The 19,304-nt window shown below is 40.0% G+C and overlaps 1 protein-coding gene across 4 annotated transcripts in view; it reads left to right on the forward strand.

Moving 5' to 3' along the window:
- The window catches only part of LOC143210826 (neprilysin-1), a 181,130-nt gene that overhangs the window by 8,204 nt on the left and 153,622 nt on the right, over nucleotides 1–19,304 (forward strand). For all 4 annotated transcript variants that reach the window (XM_076428039.1, XM_076428041.1, XM_076428040.1 and 1 more), the window contains exons 2-3: nucleotides 1,409–1,911; nucleotides 2,558–2,758. In XM_076428039.1, the coding sequence (XP_076284154.1) occupies nucleotides 1,909–1,911; nucleotides 2,558–2,758 (204 nt within the window). In that variant the 5' untranslated portion in view covers nucleotides 1,409–1,908. The remainder of the gene's footprint in view (nucleotides 1–1,408; nucleotides 1,912–2,557; nucleotides 2,759–19,304) is intronic.

The raw sequence follows: 19,304 nt of genomic DNA on the forward strand, positions 1-19,304 counted from the left end.
ACATAATTGAAACAATTGTGCGAATTTGAATCTGCTTGTTTGTCCAATAGAATTTTAGTCTGAGATTTAGCAAACAGCATCCACATTTCGTGCATTCAGTGGATTAGTATTTCCATGTATGAATCTGCATAAAGGTGAAATGCAGTGATTCCACTCGGTGACAGTGTCCCCAGTATTTCGCCGGCGATAAAAGCATAAAGTATTCCGCAATCGGTTCGCCCCGGAAAAACCGGTGGGAAAAAAAACATTTCCGGAAAAAAGAGGAGACCGGATCCGCGATCCGAAAAAGTTTAGCGAATTCCGGCGCAGACACTTTCAGTCGACGGTTTTTGTGCGTCGAATTCCAGCCGAAAGGTATTGTCTAGTGGATCAGTGAAGGCTGTACCATAGGAGTAACACTAACACCTAGATAAATACAGAGTGACACTGTGTACAACACCGTTCGAAACAACCGCTTTCGATTCATCCGAAGCTTCTCTGTCTAGTCACGCAACTCTCGTTGTCAGAGCTGACGTTTAGGGTACTTAATAGCTCGACCAGCGGCGATAATCGGTTGGTGGTTTTGACAATGACAAATTACTAGACTGGTATATCGATGGAGTCATTAGCACGCAACTGGAGCGTGTCTTCCACGGGGCTTCTCCGTTCAATTCTGGAAACGAAGGAGGCTTTGACAGATCTGTAGTCGGAGATAAGGAGCGTTGGGGTATAATGATGAGATTAAACAAAAGACGATCCTTCAGGAACAGGGGAGTGTAGTTAGTTGACTGTTCGAGTGACGGGATCTTTCAGTACTTCGTAGACAACCTTGCTGAATGATATCAAGATTTTGTTTGGCAGTCGACTTTGATGCAAACATTGTACCATGAGAACAATACCGTGGAGGACGTAAAATAGCATAGAACACTTCCTCTATTCTAAGATGTCGCACAATTTTCTAACATTTTTTCCTTGTTTTATTTATTATCCTTTGTTCCATGAACACGTTCTACGATTTTGGCATCTTTATCGAATGGGGAAGATGCTCTTCATCATTATCTTCAATTTCATCTAATAAAGAATATTGTATAAATGTTCTATTACTTCTTCATCTTCATCTTCGCCTATTAGGGAAGATGATCTATTGCTTCTTCATCTGTCTTTCCCATTTGATGAAAATGAAGATGAAGAGTCAGTAGAACATCTTCTGATTTAGAGGAAGATGAAGATGCAGCAGATAATTCTCTGTCTCAGATAAAGATGACGAAGCAGTAGAATATCTTCTACATTAGAAGATTTCACCATCTCACACCATCTTCTCCATTCGATGAAGATGAAAAACATTTTTCCGATAAATCGAAGATATTTCTACAGACGTCCGCTAGACAATCAAAGAACTAATGAAAGAATGTGTACCGTGTGATTGCAGATAGTAAAGCAGAGGCAACGAGACACGCTCACCAATGCAGAGGTGGAAGAGGAGATCGTGGGTCCTGGCGGGCTGATCCAGCCACCCAGCACTCGTTGGCCTGAGTGCTGGTTGAGGAATCGGGATAGAGGGGGGGTCGGGGTAGCGTATAGATTCGGTGAAGTGGTGTCGTTGATAAATCTCCCACGGGGGAGGTTCGATAGATTGGCGGGCATTAGGGAGCGGGTGTTCCACGGGACCCGGCAAATGTGGCTCTGTGTACGGTGAGCCGGGGTTACGGGGGCCGCGGGGCCCGTGGCGGTGGGGGTAGATCTCGTGGCGAGGCAAGCGTGAGGCTACCCCTGAGTCCTCGCACTCTGTGCGCCCCTGGGGCCGGAGGAGGCGCACATGTTCAGACGCAGGGAACCGGGCCCGCCGCAGTCGCAGCTGCGGCGACCGGCCCTGCTGGGACCGCAACCAACCCTGCCAGCGAGGAGGGGTCTGGGCTGCCCGACGAGCCTATGGTACGTCACATTTTCAAGTCGATTTACAGTAAAAGTGCAAGTAACGCTCACCTCATTCAGGGGTCCTCATCTAGTAAAATAGGTGGAGCTGTTAGTTGTCACTACCATCCCCTTCAGGCAGTCTTATCCAGTAGAATACGTGGAACTATCAGGTTGAACTAGTAGATTGAACTAGAAGATGGAACTATCAGGTTGAATTAGTAGATTGAACTAGCCCCTTCAAGGAGCCTAATCCTAGTAAACTGGGTGTAGCTAGGAGGTAGATCTAGCAGGTATGGCAGGTATAGCACCCCCTTCAGGGAGCCTAATCTAGTAGAATGGGAGAAACCAATAGGCGGAACTGGCATCCCCTTCAGGGAGCCTCATTCTACTAAATTGAATAAAGCTAGAAGGTAGATCTACCAAGTATAGTTACCATCCCCCTCAGGGTGCCAAATCTAATTGTTTGGCTGCAACTAGTAAGAGAACCTAGTATCCCTTTAGGGAAACTCCTCTTTTGGATTAGGTGGAGCTAATAGGTGACAAAAATATGATAATGTCTGAAGATGATTATTGCACTACCCTAGAGGGCTAGAATGGACATGGTTCTATCCTTACAGCATGATTGATCGCAAAGGGCTAATCAATTGTGCGGTATGTGCTTCAGGTACCAGTCGAAAGGGCAGCGCAACAAGGCACTTGGATTTGTTGCGTTCCGTGTTACTGGCTACGAAGAAGCAAAGCGGTGCACAAAGCACTGCTCACGTTCGCGATGTTGTTGGTTACCAGCTTGCTCGTCACCAGTCCGGTGCTCTTCCTCATCACCACGCTGCCGGAGGGAGAGCAGCCTCGCGAATGCTCGCTCCTGGTAAGTCGCAAGAAATCAACCACATTACACCCCTTCAATCTTTTTCATCTTCTTAACTCTCTCTAAAAAATTTCACGAGATAGGCACTTATCTATTTATTAACCCTTTGGGATTTAGTGTTCGTAAGGAAATCGTTATGACTAGACTGCGGATCTTTATGCAAAATAAAAAATGTACGCATTGATTGCAGGACACAGGAGCCAAATAAAAATTTTATTCTTCTTTTAATCATCCTATTAAGCTGAAAATAAGACATTGATGTATTTTAATATTTTTAATATGTCCACTGCTTTAAATTGTACGTGGTCATTTTTGTCATAAATGCATAAAATCCGCAGTTTAGTTATAACAATCAAAATAGAACTAGAAAGAAACCACACTCGTACTTCAAGACTATCTGCTTATATCCCCACAAGGTCTAGTTCCATATGTCCAACAGTTAACAATCAAAATAGAACTAGAAAGAAACCACCTGTACTTCAAGACCATCTGCTTACATCTCCGCAAGGTCTAGTCCCATACGTCCAACAGTTATTCTGAAAAAAATTCTCAAAGTCACTTGTTTTCACTGTCGTTGGACAAGAAGCTCCCACGCACCTTTTTCCCTGCTCGACGGAATTAAGCAGTCGGAGAACGCGCGTCTCGGTGTCGCGACGGGTTTAATGTTTACCGAGGAGCTTAAACTGAGAAAGGCGGTATTAAAAGTCCCTCGAAAACCCGCCGTTCCGGACACCGGAAACATCGGGGAAGATCCCCGGCTGCGGAAATTTCGCGAGAAGGACGTATGTGCGCGGCTCATCGCGTGGACGAGCGGAATAAAATCGCGAACGGATGGAAAAACGAAATTCTGGAACCGTATTTTCTCGGTATAGCGTTCTCGGGCGGCGCCGTAAAATAAAAGTAGAACCGTAAACCGATGGATGGGTTCGGGCAGCCCATGGTATGGCGTTCGATCGCGCGGATATTGTTGCTTTTATCGGCGTTCTTTTGTAACGGAGGTGGATCTATTGCTATCGGAGATCTTATTACATCGCGGGCATCTCGATCGAGATGAGCGACGCGCGGTTTTACGCCGTTTCACTATGGTTTCCCCGTTAATTCGATGATGAACCGCCGGTTCTTCGGGACTTGATCTCCCCTTTCACCGTTCCTATCTTCCCTTGTATTTTTTCGTAATATCTGCTTGCTTTATCGCGGTTTGCGACTGGTATTTTCATTAATTTAATGGCCCTTGGTTTCTGTTTGAATACAAAGAATAATGTTTTATCTGGATTAGGTAAACCAGAATTGATATTGCAGGGAAAATATAAGAGCGTTCGCTCCTTATCTTTAATATTTCTGCTTTTATTTTACTCTTACGTTCTTTCATTATACTATCCTGATCCTTTTGTAAATTGCAGTGTCAATGCACGTTTCTTAAACTTTAACACCTTTTTGTGTGTGATCGAACCCTGAAAGATTCTCTAGACTTTTCGAAATGTAACAGTATGTTCAAATAATATTTTATTACTGACTCTCCCAAGTATACCAACATTTTTGAAAGATTACAACCATTCAAATATATTTAAACATTTTTTAAGTCCGACACACGAAAATCCGTAAATATAAATTTTTCTCCGAAATCGTGATCAAAAGCAGACAAGTTGAATACCAAAATCCGCCAGGACACAATCTACGAATTCCCAGCTACAGGAAATTCGGCGATTTACATTCCCCGGTCGAAGGATTAACAAAACTCGCTGAATCTCAGCCCTAAGTTATCCCTATCAAACGAATGCGTGGAGCATCTTGATCTCGTCTACGTAACCGGCAGCTCGAGAACGCTTTGAGCAAGACGCCTCGGAAAACGGATGAAAAACGCGAAAAATCTTCCTTGGAATATTTCTCGTTCCTGCGCGTGTGCCTCGGGCGCTGCCAGAAACGTTTTCTCTGTCGTCGGGCTTGATCCTACGTCGTTCGCAACCATCTTACTACCAAACCGGGTATCTCATCCGAGAAAAATGCTTCCGAGAGAATTTCTAACTGTCCAAACCTCCCCAACGTTTCATTCGATTTATTTACTTCGACCGTGACCGGTTTGCCAATTTTATTCTGTCCACATACTCCATTTATTTTATCTCTGTTATTCCTGTTATTATTAATTGCTATTACTAGACATCTACACAGATTCTTATGCGCACTAAATTCGTAAGTCAATTATAAGAAATTAAAATCTGGCAGAAATATAGGTGCTTCTATTTTAAATATCTTTAACCCTTACAATTTAATTCCAATTTAAATCTTGAGGATTCAGACATATAATTAATTTTGTCGAATGGAAATTAAGGAAAGATTATGGATGCAAAAATTAAGGAGATATTGTTCAATGTAATTTTACGATCTCAATACGATTTCAGAAAATCATTTTAATTAGTAAACCACGAATTTTTATTTTAATCTTCTTATATCCCCATCACGAATCAATCTTCATCGCCACCAGACAATTTAACGAAATGGTAAAGTTGTTTTAACAAATCATTCTAATTATTAATACGCGCACCGTGAACTTTTTATATTAATGTTCTCATTTCCTGAGAATTTATCTTCGCATTTATCTTCAGTGTTTCATGGAACACTGTTTTGTGTAAATTGAATATACACAATCCAACTAATTCCCATACAACGTGTTAACGTTTGCAAACTGCAACATTCGGTTTCGGATCGGTTAATAAATACAAGAGGTAACAAGCTCGCTTCGCATGCAGAGAATCGAATAAACGCAACCGAATGGAAGATCGTAGCAGTCCGATTTGAATACAAAGTTATCGAGAGGTTCAAGGGCACTTTCGAGCCCATAATGATGCTGCAAGCTCTTGGCAGGATCCGCGGCGTAGCGTTTCGTTAGTGACGTGGTACGATACGGGCGCGTGAGCGCGTGATATACAGGTAGCGCGGCCGGCAAAGGACATAAACTCTCACGGTTTAGCTCGTGCGGACAAAACCTGTTACACCGTGGCAAGCGGCCGGACAGCCTACAAATCGTCCCGGCTCCATTCATAGTAGCTAGCTCGTGGCCTAAATTCGCAGGACGGCCGACCGAAATTCGCGAGATTGTCTGGAAAACGCGACAGTAATGGCGCTGGCCACAACTGGAAAATTTGTTAATTTGCCAGTGACATTTTCAATGTTTGTATTATTAAAGGTGTAACGATTATTGCTGGTTGCAGGCTGAATTTAATTTGTTGAATTAAATTGATTCATTTTTTCTGAAGAATTTGAGTTGTGTGAATTAGAATACAGTAGGATCTCGATTAACAGGATCCCGAATATAAACAAATATGCGTTTAAATATAACTATATCATGAAGGAAAATAAATATCCAAAAATAAAAAATTTATTTTGGAATGTAATGTACATTTTAATTATGTCCCTCAGGTAATTATCCATCGGGTCTTAATTTGTCCTACTGTATTTTATAATGTCTCATTTTCTATGTCGCAATTTTCGTTCCACAATCTTTGACCTTAAAAATTTTTTACAGTCTGACTATGGTTCCGATCATGGTACAGTGGACTCTATTTGAAAAGTAACATTTTTAGATCATCATAAACATTCATATGTATTTAAATAATTGATATTTCAAGCTGGAAAGACAATCTTCGGACATTTTTAGAGTTTTAAGAATTTGTTCTAAACAGATGTGAATGGATTATAATTTTTCAAAAGTGTACTATTATGTTCGGGAACGTTTGTAGAATAGTTTTTAAGAAAGAAACATTTCCACAGCTTCTACAGCTAGACTGTAAAAAATTCTTAAACTCATCAATCACAGAAAAATCGAACATGATGCAACATTTCGAGATTCAGGAAGCCAATCACAAATTACTTCGCGAAACATAAGTTTTCAACCCTAACCGGAGGATTCACCATGTCCTTCGCAGGGGAACCTTCAATCGAGAGACCGAGAGTTCGATTCGCGTTTGTTTCCCCTCGTAATGGCGTGTAATTGGTATCAGCTGTCAGCGATGCGGTTCTACGGCTTCCCGATAAACATTAGGCAACTGATAATTCAGTTAAAGATCCTTGGACGAAGATCGTAGAGCGTCGCGTACACTTCGACGCGTGTTCGATCGCCGTCGAATCGATCGAACCTCGATCAATCCCTTGCAAGACTTTCCGGGATGAGTTTCACCGGATTCGCACGTGTTCGCAGACTAACCTCTTCAGGGACGTATTTTCTAAAGTGGGGAAGAAATTGTTTAATCTATTGTTCGATTAGAAAATCGTAATTTCGTACGAGTCATTTGTTTCTATTGTTCGGCGATTCTATTGTGAATTGTCTCTTAACAAATTTTAATTTTACTAAGTTTATATGTAATCTCTTCGGAGCCAAATTTGTTAAAGTGAAAAAAGATGATTTAATTTTTTGTTTGATGAAAAAGTCCAGTCTTAAATCATTTTTGTTTTAGTACATCAATTTTATTTATGAATAAAGGAAGCAAGAATTTCATCTTGAAATTGTTCATCTATGACATAAAATAATTTTTGATTTAGAAAACCGAATTTATAGTGAGTGCTAGTGCCGAAGAAGTTGAAACTCTCTGATCTTCGTTTTGTTCCGTTCCGCAGCGGAATCCTCAGCAAGCTTTTGCGTACGAGACTTATTATCGAAAGCTCGCGTTATTAAAATCACCGTACACCCCTCTCGGGGAAAGTCGACATCGATATCATCGCTGATCGAAGCTCTCAGGGGCAGCTTCCGGTTTGGATATTCGTTCGGGCAGGATATTTTCGATGCTCCGCTCTCGGAACAAGTCATTAACGAGTCTTTCTGACGGCCGAGAAGTAGCTGTTTTCCGTGGATTTTTTGCGGAGGAACTGTCGGAGCTGTCGAAATGAAACTCGGCGCAATTATTAGCCGTGTGTTGCACCCGAGGAGCCCGGCACTTTGGAAAAATTAGAAAAATCAAGACGCTCTGCCGGGAAAATGAGAAAATTATCGGCGCTGCGAAAGCGGAAGTTCGAAAAATCTGATTTTCTTAATTGCACCTTTACGAGAAGAAAAATTAAGTTCGTTGCTGGTTTCTTAAATATTTGTTTTATTATGTTTTTACTTACTTCTTTAAGTCGGCTGTCTAAACATCGATGAATAGAACAATTTTTAAAAAATGTTATTAATTGGAGGTTGTTGTTAAAACATTTTTCGTGTGTCACTTGATATTAGAACTATTTTACAAACAACTTTCGAATGAAAGTAATCATTGCGAACAGATTAAAAAAATACATTGTAGATCTTAAAAAAACGAATTCAATAAGGACTGCAATGTAGCAACAACAAAAAAATGAACAGTGTAATTACAAAAACCCAAGGTCGCCTTGATACCTCAGAAAATATATTTTGGTAAAGACGATAAATAATGATTTATTTGAGGCAGTAATTTTTATTGACTCGCCCCGTATTACCTCAAATGTTATCGAGCATTTGCGAATTAGACAAACATACAAAAATTTCTCGACACAATGCAGAGCTTGCGAGAAAGTTTAGAGTAAACAGCGCTTCGTATTCCGGAACGAATAAAACCGCGTTCGCAGGATTTTTGATCAAGATCCGAGGAACGAATCCGGCAATGAAACGGCGCTTAATGAATCAGATGAAAATGGATGTTTGCGAATTCGAAAGGAGGTTAAAGGCCAGGCTCCGGTCAATCGCGAGCACGGGATCGATCGATCGTCTCGCGGCTGCCGCGAGAATAGACCAGGGGCGTGCAAAAATAGATCCGACGCCGGCGAGCATCGTTGTTCGACGTGAATTTATTAATTTCATCGTGCCGGTGATTAATTAGCAGACGCCGCGCCACCGTCAGGTTCGGGATATGCTGTAGAGCGTTCAATTATCCCGGTTTCGTTCTGCCATTGGTTGAAAAAAGAAATTGCCAGAGGAAGAAACCAGCCATGTCGTTGTGCCGAAACTGTGTCGAATAATTGGCTCGGAGAGCCGTTGGAATTCGCGTTTCCATTCGGCGTGTATAATTATCAGGGACGCGGACGGCCGACGTTCCCACGGTAACGTTATCAATTATGGTTTAATTATCGCTGACAGGTCGCCCGATAGTTTGTAATCGATGCGCGTTTAGCTGCCTCGCGACAACTTCTGTTCCGCGAGCCTGCGGGACTCGGCTACGCTGTGAACTGTTTGATCCAGGATCGAGGGAAATGAATTCCGGAAGCTAGAAAAGTTCGATCGACTAAGGATCTATCGATCTTCTCGCTCGTAAACCCCGTCGGCTGGCCTTTCAGTTCAAATGGCTCACTTTCCAGCGAGCAAATCGTGATAAATATTCGGCGAACGCTTTTCGTCTTTTCAAGCTTCTTTCTCGTTCAAAAATCGTTCAAATTTGGTTCTGCAATGTTGCTGGGATTTATTGCGTGCTTCCGAACTTTGATGTTTGTTCGATTTGTTTCATGGGAACAATGATTTAAGTGTCTCTCTGAAAATAGGTGGAATTTGGGAACTTTTTGGTGAGTAAATTGCTTGTTGAAAAATTCTTTCTTTTTAAGACGATATTGTTAAATGATGGTTTTTATATTTTGCATACGTTAGAACATCGATGGTTGGACGCCATTGCTCCGCAAGACTGGAATGTCTGCAATAGAAAATTCTTATTAATTTACAAATAGAAATGTATTATTTAACGCAAGGTGCATGGATTTTTTTGAAATCTTAATTTCTATGAAAATGGGTTTGGATTAGAGAAGCATCTTCGAATGATTGTATAATTACATAAATAATTGAAAAATTAGTTCAGCGAGGTTGCAGATTACTGTATGCAGAATATTTCTATCAACTTTCATCCTAATCGAAGCCATAGTTTGAAAGATTTATAATAATCAGTGAGGCCTACGCTCTTTAAAACATATTGGACAAAAAAAGGTATTTTCTCAAATACTGTAGGACATTTTTAGCATGGCATTTATCACCTATCTAAACTATTAGAGTTCATCTAAAAAAGTTTTTTTTTAATTTTGCACATTTATTACTTGACGGCGGTTTTATTGCAAGTAAGAAGTTTAAATCGGAATCTTTTTGACCCATTTAGACTGCAGATAGTGTGCTGTTATTCTACAATTTCGGAAATATGGTAACATTCGTGGACAATCACTCACTGTTAGCACAATTAAGACTGTCACGTAGAAATTTATTTAATGGGACATTTCGAAGCGTTTACTATAACCTGAAACTGACTATCGCTCTCGTAGCTTGAGGTTATCTTGCTGTCCGCCTTCAAGCTGTTAAATATTCAGAGAACTAGAATTCTCTTGTTCAACACCAAGATGACAGTAGATAGAACCTCACTCGACGTCCTGCTTTTCTTGAGGACGAAGATAAAGTAGGGAGAAGAGATATTCACGTGCACAGGTAAACATTGAATATTTGGCGTTGGGTAGAATCTTGAAGCACTTCAACAATTGAGTTATGTTTTACTGTAGAAAATAAGTATATGCGACTGCACAGTAACATTATAATTTATTCAATAACATGAAAATTCAAAGAAAATGGAATTACTCACATTTTTTACTATTATTTGATTTATCATGTACTTTAAATGCACATTGATTGAATAATCTTTATGTTCCTTATTTCAATGGCTTCAGATAAGTGTCACGAAATAGTCCTAATCTGCAGTCTATGTATTTATCACTATTGTACTGTGAATCTTTAGACACTTATGACTAGACAGCGGATTCTATGCATTTAATTTAAAACAGCAACAACATTTGAGGGATTTTAAAACACTGCTGTATTACTTTTAACCTATTAAACATATTATGAAAGAAAATAAATATTGATTTCACTCTGGTTCATTACAATTCAGATAGAAAATTTTTATTTTGCATAAAGGTTTGCTGTCTAGTTAGGACAAAGGTCAATGAATATAAAAAAATAAGTTTTTCTTGAAATCCTGTGTCCAACGATCGATACAAAAAATTCTGCCAATTTAAAAAAAAAATGTAAATTCGCACGAAGTTCCGCAGTGTGAAAAAATTGAAAAGGGTGCGAGCTCTCGTAAAATGGCGGAAGTAACGTCAGTCCGGGATAGTTGAAGCACCGTGAAGGTGTCGAATTTACTCAACGAACCAAAATCGAAGCCCCTCGGGCTTATGGTCGCCGGCGTTCCAATTAAACAATGGTTCGATCTGCCTGGTCAGCCGTGCGGCATAAAAATCCGTGTGCGGACACATTTACGGTGCGCGAACGATTTGAATCGAAAATGGCTTTCTACCTTACAGAGCCCCATGCCAGCCATACTCTCGTTTATGGGACTCCCAAGACACGGAGCTGTCGACGTTCCATTTTCAGGTCTGAATTAGATTCGATACTCTTTGACTCTTTTTCTTCGAAAGTTCCTCTGGGCGCATCGAGTCGTCGGGAAAAAGGATATCTAATGCAACCTCGTGCCTCGAGTCTTCTTTCGAGCGTTGAAAGTCGATTCGGAGGATCGATCTCGACGATTAATCGAGCACAGAAGCTCAGAGGTAATCCGCGATCAATTAACTGGTGGTTTTCGGGCACGTCATCCCCTAGTTCCGGACTGTTAATAAGTTTGCAGTAATTACCGGGCGCCTGGTTAGAGGGACTCCAATCTGATTGCTGCTCTAACATTCGACAGGGCCGGAAGTGGCATGTGGGGCTACTAATTACAGCGATGGACTCGTGATTGGTCCGTGAATCGAGTATTCGCGATTTAATCACTGGAAAGTTGATTTTTGTGACCTTTTTTTTAAAGAGAAATAAATATGATCGAAATTCTTTTTGGAATACGTTTGTTAACACATTGCCGATCGGTGATTATTGCATAATTTTGAAAAATCTATGGTTCATAGCTAAATACTTTTTAATGGAAACCTCAACAGTGACAGCAATTTTCATTGTGAACTAACAAGTCACCCTCAATAACGTTATCAAATACTTTCATTTAAGATTGTAATGTAAAAGAAGCTTTCTATGCTTTCTTTTGGTACAGCACAATTATTGAAAATCCTATTAATTGGCATCCGGTAGGTAAAGTGTTAAGAATTATGTAAGGCGTATGCAAACTTTGATAAAGATCAGATCGATACTTTTGGAGCCGTGTATTTTTGATCAACACTATGTTTTGATTAATAATTCACGAACAGACAGCGGATCTTTATGCAAAATAAACATGTTCCACCTGAATTGCAACAAACCGGAGTGACATGAAAATTTATTTTCTCTCTTAATACGTTCACAATAGTTAAAAATAATATAAAAATATTTTGGAATTTGTCTAATATGTTGTCAATGTTTTAAATTACACAATTTCTGTCATAAATGCATAAAATCCTCTGTTTATTCATGAAACATAATCATTAAAAACATCATAGTTAAACATGATTTTATGCATTCATCGCAAAGTTGAGGTGAGACGATATTTTCAAACAATTATAAAATTATTTACGTAAGAAACAAATTTTTATTCAGCTTTATTCTCTTGTGAATGATGTATAAACAGTTGATTTTGCATACGCGCGGATCTGTCAAATTTTTCATTTATTCGAAAAGCTGGATATGACACAGTGACAGATTTTTCAGAATTGTCGAGTTAAAGCGTTTCCTAGTTTGAAACCGTTCGCGAGAAAAAAAGAAGCGTTCGTGGGATACAAACCATCTTTGTTCCGTGGGGAAGGTATCCGCGTGTGCCTCGGGGTTTCGATGATTTATTCAATATCCAATGTTCAGCCGACGACAGACGATGGATTTGGAATGAAAGTCTTCGGTCGTTTGGCCGCGAACCGACGCGACGTGTGCGACGCGACGGCTCTATCGGATCGCGTTGAGATGCGGCACGTACTGCGACCCCCGACGAAGCCGTACCCAGCAAGGTAAGGTTTCGAGGAGAATGTCAACCCTTACGCGGGGGTCAGGGTTTTACCCTTCATCCTGATCTTATCTTGCGAATCTCGGGATTTCTCAACGACGACGCCGAAATCCGTCTTCGACTTGGAAACTGCGATGGCTCATTATGTCTGATTAGTATTCGATATTGTTCCTAATTGTGACGATAGTATTTCTCGTTGGGTCTCGATCATTATTTTTAATGTATTTAGTACGAATATTTAATAAGGAAATAGTGGGGATGTTTTAAAATTGATAACAAATTTTGCCTGGTCTGACTAATCGTATGGACAGACTATTTTTCTCGGTGTCTGACTGTTTTCGTACCTAGACTACTTTTCCTTACGTGATCAATTTTTCAGACCAATTTATCAGTAGATTTTTTATACTAAAACCACTCGTCTTCTACATGAAATATTGTTGCTATCTCAATTATTCAATATTCATGATGTTTAATTTACTAAAAAAAGAAACAATATTTCCTCTCGTCTGACCAATGACTTACCTATTCTACTTAAAATTCAATCTCATCGTTATTGCCCTTCGATCAGTCCATCATTTATTACTAAATCATCTTTATTACTAAACTCGTTCAAACATTATCTAAGCAGACTACTTTTCTGGTGTATGTCTATTTCCATACCTAAACTACTTGTTCCTTACGTAATCAATTTTTCAGACGATACTTATTCCCGTCTGACTAATTTCACTACGTTCAATTTATCAGCAGATTTTTTCGTGTCTGACTAATCCTATACTAAAACCACTCGTCTTCCACATGAAATATTGTTCCTATCTCAATTACTCAATATTCGTGATTCTTAATTTACTATTTATGTAAAAATTGTCGCAGAATAGAAAAAAAACTCTGACCAATGACTTAGCTATTCTACTTCAAATTCAATCTCATCGTTATTGCCCTTCGATCAATCCATCATTCATCACCATCATCATTATTACTAAACTCATTTAAATATCATCTAAGCAGATGTCTGAGAAATAATCTTCAGTCTCTCACAACTCTATTAAAAATCTGTAAAATTACTCGTCGTAAGCCAACATCAAAAAATGAACCGCCCAGAATCCAGTTCGCCCTTTTATCAGCCACGTTACCATCCCTGTACCCACTTAAACCACCCTCAAAGCGATTTCAGCCAAATCCTCTCTCCGCCACTAATTAATTATGTATTCGCAACTCCGGGACGCGGCACATAAATTTCCGCGCGTCACACGGCGTCGGGATCGGAATTTTTCCGTCAAAAGGGTGAATATCCTTGAAAAAGGAGTGAAACGGAAACTGAAGTGGCTTTCTGAAGGTTTTCATTCCTTGCACGAGAGAAAGAGAGAGAGAGAGGGGAGGCTGCCATGCGACGTGAACAAATTTCATTTGCATTATGCGAAACGCTCTCCCGCCTAAGCAGAAATTTCCCGTCGATCTCCGACGCGCACGTGCTGCTACGATCTTTCTCTCTCGACCAGGAATATCCTGGTTGGTACAATGTAAATACACACAGCTCGTGGGAAAGAGGTTCCTCCGTTCACAGCCATCTTGGCCCAGGATGTGATTTAGATAGAGCGGTAGGCCGTGCTCGGAATATAAATTGGAAAACACGCCGGTGTAATTCAATTCTCTGTAACGGGGATGCACTTTTACGACCGGCGGGAAACTTCGAAAATTGATGTTACACCGTTCCGTATAATTCCCATTACATGGCCCGCTCGTGAACGGCACGCTCGTCACCGTGCATAGTCTTCGAACTTTCATGGTCGTTGAAGATACGACTTTTGTTCTAAACGCTGATCGATCTCCCTTGGTCTTCTTTCAGCCTTTGTCCCTTACTCGAATGTTTTGCCATTGTTTTCTGGTGCTTGCGCCTTTCGAAATCGTCCTTTATGTTGCAGATTTTCTTTCTCGAGTCTCTGATGTTTTGTTACAATGCTCGGCGATTGTGTTCTGGTGTTTGTGCCTTGTAAAATCGTTCTTTACATTGTATATTTCCCTTTTGATACTCTTTTCGTGTTACTGCTTTCTGTTTCAATGTTTCGTCATTGTTCTCCGGTGTTTGTCCCTTGTAAAATCGCTCTGTACGCTGCGGATTTTCTTTCTCGTTGTTTCCAATGTTTGTTTCAATGTTATGCAGTCTTTCTGTACAGCCTGTTTCAAAATTATATGTCGCATAAACGTCGAGGGGATGTGATTCTGTACATATCCTCTTAAAACAGAAATGAATTCGGAGAAACCACATACACAAGGGGGTGTCGAATCAGAATCGAGGAGAAGGTGTGAAGGGTGTTTCATCGAGAATCAAGGTCGAACATGAACGCCCTTCAGACGCCTCGATAACTGATAACCCAGCGATAACACTGCTCCATGTTTACGAGCCACCGAAATCACGTCGGGGGCGGCCCTCCAATCAGAACGATTCGCTACGGACTCGTTTAGGGGCTCGAGCGTTCCTCTCGACAGGGATTTATGGCCTTTGATCAGAAGTTCCGCGGCTGGCAGACGGGGCTTTGCCATACGATTTCGTTTCGCTATTGAAAACAAAATGTGATTTACTGCGACGACGAGATTCGACCGCCCACTCTCCAATAACACGCGTAAGAATCGACCTGTGACGTGCATTTGCTTACCCTTTCTCCCACGTCACATTTACCATCAATCTAATTCTGTATATTTCCGAGAGAAACTGAGAAACTGTGTTTGCTAACACTTTGCATGTTGCAAATAAATTCTCAAAAATCACCTAGGGCGTTGAATCTTGACCTTGATCATTTTTCATCATCAATCTACTTCTGTATTTCGGAGAGAAACTGAGAAACTGTGTTTGCTAAGACTTTGCGTATCTTCACCCTACGTAATAATCAAGAAATGTACCACAAAAAGGATTTAACTTCCACAATGCTGTAAATAAATTCTCAAAGACCCCTAGGGCGTTGAATCTCAATCTTGATCAGATTCACCATCAATCTAATTCTGTATTTCTGAGAGAATCTGAGAAACTGTGTTTACTACCACTTTGCATACCTTCACCTTACATAATAATCAAGAAATGTACCACAAAAAGGATTTATCTGGCACAATGTTGCAAATATATTCTCAAAGACGCCCTAGGGCGTTGAATCTCAATCTTGATCAGATTCATGATCAATCTAATTCTGTATATTTCCGAGAGAAACTGAGAAACTGTGTTTGCTAAGACTTTGCATACCTTCACCTTACATAATAATCAAGAAATGTACCACAAAAAGGATTTAACTTCCACAATGCTGTAAATAAATTCTCACAAACCCTCTAGGGCGTTGAATCTCAATCTTGATCAGTTTCATGATCAATCTAATTCTGTATTTCGGAGAGAAACTGAGAAACTGTGTTTGCTACCACTTTGCATACCTTCACCTTACATAATAATCAAGAAATGTACCACAAAAAGGATTTATCTGGCACAATGTTGCAAATATATTCTCAAAGACGCCCTAGGGCGTTGAATCTCGATCTTGATCAGTTTCATTATCAATCTAATTCTGTATTTCGGAGAGAAACTGAGAAACTGTGTTTGCTAAGACTTTGCGTATCTTCACCCTACATAATAATCAAGAAATATATCACAAAAAGGATTTAACTTCCACAATGTTGCAAATAAATTCTCAAAGACACCCTAGGGCGTTGAATCTCAATCTTGATCAGATTCATGATCAATCTAATTCTGTATTTCGAGGAGAAACTGAGAAACTGTGTTTGCTAACGCTTTGCATACCTTCACCCTACATAATAATCAAGAAATATATCACAAAAAGGATTTAACTTCCACAATGTTGCAAATAAATTCTCAAAGACACCCTAGGGCGTTGAATCTCAATCTTGATCAGATTCATGATCAATCTAATTCTGTATTTCCGAGAGAAACTGAGAAACTGTGTTTGCTACCACTTTGCACACCTTCACCCTACGTAATAATCAAGAAATATACCACAAAAAAGGATTAACTGGCACAATATTGCAAATATATTCTCAAAGACGCCCTAGGGCGTTGAATCTCGACCTTGATCATTTTTCGCCATCAATTTAATTCTGTATTTCTGAGAGAAACTGAGAAACTGTGTTTGCTAAGACTTTGCATACCTTCACCTTACATAATAATCAAGAAATGTACCACAAAAAGGATTTAACTGGCACAATGTTGCAAATAAATGGTCAAAGATCCCCAAGGGCGTCGAATCTCGACCTCGATCATTTTTCGTTACACTTTTTCTAGCAGTTCCGATTAGATGCGTAGATGGTTGCTCGGTTCAATTACAAATCGGCGCGCACACTATGCGACGAGCTCGCGGAACTCGCTAACGTTCACCTAGTGTGCCGGCGTTAATGGAAGTTCCTTCGCGACGTCGATCCCGATCAAGCAATCGCCTCGAACGACCGCGAGACCCTTGGAAATAGAATCTTCGACCTAGCTTCCACAACCCTCAGGCCAGATTTCCATGTCAACCGGGGGAATGCGCTCGGATTCGCAGCCTCCGGAACGCATCGGGATCAACCAGCGGATTTATTCTGCCTACAGGCTGATTCACGGCACGCGCGAACGTTCTGATTCGGTTTTCCGAGCGATTCGCCTTTGATTTTTCCGGGAAAGAAATTTCCAAACACAGAGAAATTATTCGAAGGTGCACGAGGAATTTTAATGTCGAACTGTATTCTACCCAGCCGATTGGCTGGCAATCTTGCGATCTCAAAAAATTCATGAAATCAACATACACTGTTTAAAGAGACAGGTGTACATATTGTATACATTAATTCACAGCAATTTATTCCTACAGGGTGTTTCAAAATGATATGTTGTTGTGGTGACAAGTTGTTTTTTAAGGGGACATTACACTTTCTTGGTTGAAAATTTGAACAATTTTTATGGGACTGATAATGTTATGAAAAAACATTTTTTGAGTCCGTAATTTTTTTTGACATATATCTTGTCTTCAAATACAAGAAAAAAATTTTATATAATTTTCTAAATGATCTTTTATGGGTTTTTGTTTCCAGCCTCATGGAAGTCATTTTAAAAATTTCGATCTGCTGGCGTGCACGATTGCGGCTCAGTAGAAAAAAGAATTATACTTACAATTAGATAAAGTATGATTATGGCCCCAGTATATAGACTACGATTATTTTGTTCGAGCAAAAATTCACAAATGGTGGACCTCCAAAGTTGGTGGTCCCAAAAATAGCATTTTATTTAACCAATCTTATTTATTCTGGTCTATACTGGGGCTATTGTTGTGTAGAAGAACATATTAGGATTTCAGACTGATCTGATAGATTAAATGGTTTTTAAGTTATCAGTTTTTGATAAAAACGCGTTTAAAGTTTTGGCAAACGAATTTTCACATATAAAATCTACTTACGTTCAATCAGCTATGCCTGCTATGATCGTCTATAACTTCGAAAGTATTTCGAATTTTCCTCTGACATTTTCAGAGAATATTATTGAAATATGATACGTTCCAATCGGATACTTTCTAAACAGTCGATTAAGTAATATCCCCTTAAGAGAACAGTTGACTTGAGACCTATAGTTCCTTTGAGACGTTTGTTCTCCGCGATGTGTACTATGGGATGCAACGAAAAAGATCGTTTAACCCTGCCAAAGGGTCAAGGTACATTGTACATTTAATTAGTTACAACCTTAATTAGTTGAACAATTTTGTATTTGACCAATTCATTTCTACTTCAGTCTACTCTTTCTGAAATCACCGATTTTCCTGCTTCGGAGGGAAAATCCCAGTCGTTATTGTGCAAGCAGGCATCACGATCCGAAAGTTGAACTCTCCGTGCCGATCTTTCTAGTTTAATGTAACTGGGTAGAAGCTTATCTGGCGGAACTCCATGAAACTAGTTCCCCGGCATCGGCTGTCATCTATTTTACTTGGCGCCTCGAGGATAGATATCTATTTCCCGCGCTCTCTTTCTCGGCGTGCAGTTTCCATCAGCTCCGGGAATTTAATACCGATAAGAGAAGGAGAAGATCACGTCGGAATTAATTTCACTTATCTACGAAGCTTCTTCGGCTTCTGAGGATCATTTATCACTGTCGAAAAAACGTTATGCTCTCTGTACGCGATCGACGACAACCTCGGAGCCCTTTCTGGTTGTGACAGTCACAGAATTTTTCTTTGACGAGATCAACTATTCCAGATTTATGTCGAAAACCTCTGTGGACTCTGTAGATGATCGACAGAATTCAAATAATTTATTTGGCCCTCGTGTTAATACTTTTAAAATATTCTGTTCAAACTCCTGTTCGTGTACGTTGGATTATCAATAGGTTACCGGCACAGTGAACTTATTGTTCGTTGTCAAAAATGAGTCAACGATCTCAGAATCGTATTGATAAACAGAGATTACGAAGATGAAACGATCATAGAATCGTTTCTAAGCAGAAATTTCGAAGTATCCCATTTGATACTTCGTTTCAAGAGGCCTAATCTAAGGCCTAACCTGTGGGGCCTAACATAAACAGTCTGGAGATACCTTTTTTAAATTTCTTTCGGGGTTCCAACGGTTTCCTTTCAGCGTCAGTCGAAGCTAAGATTTCGCAAAGTAAAGAGCTGTGAAAATAGCGTAAAACAATAGTGCAACATTCAGAGAATTAAATAAAG

This window comes from Lasioglossum baleicum, chromosome 7 (genome assembly GCF_051020765.1).
Source record: "Lasioglossum baleicum chromosome 7, iyLasBale1, whole genome shotgun sequence".
Taxonomy (NCBI): Eukaryota; Metazoa; Arthropoda; class Insecta; order Hymenoptera; family Halictidae; genus Lasioglossum; species Lasioglossum baleicum.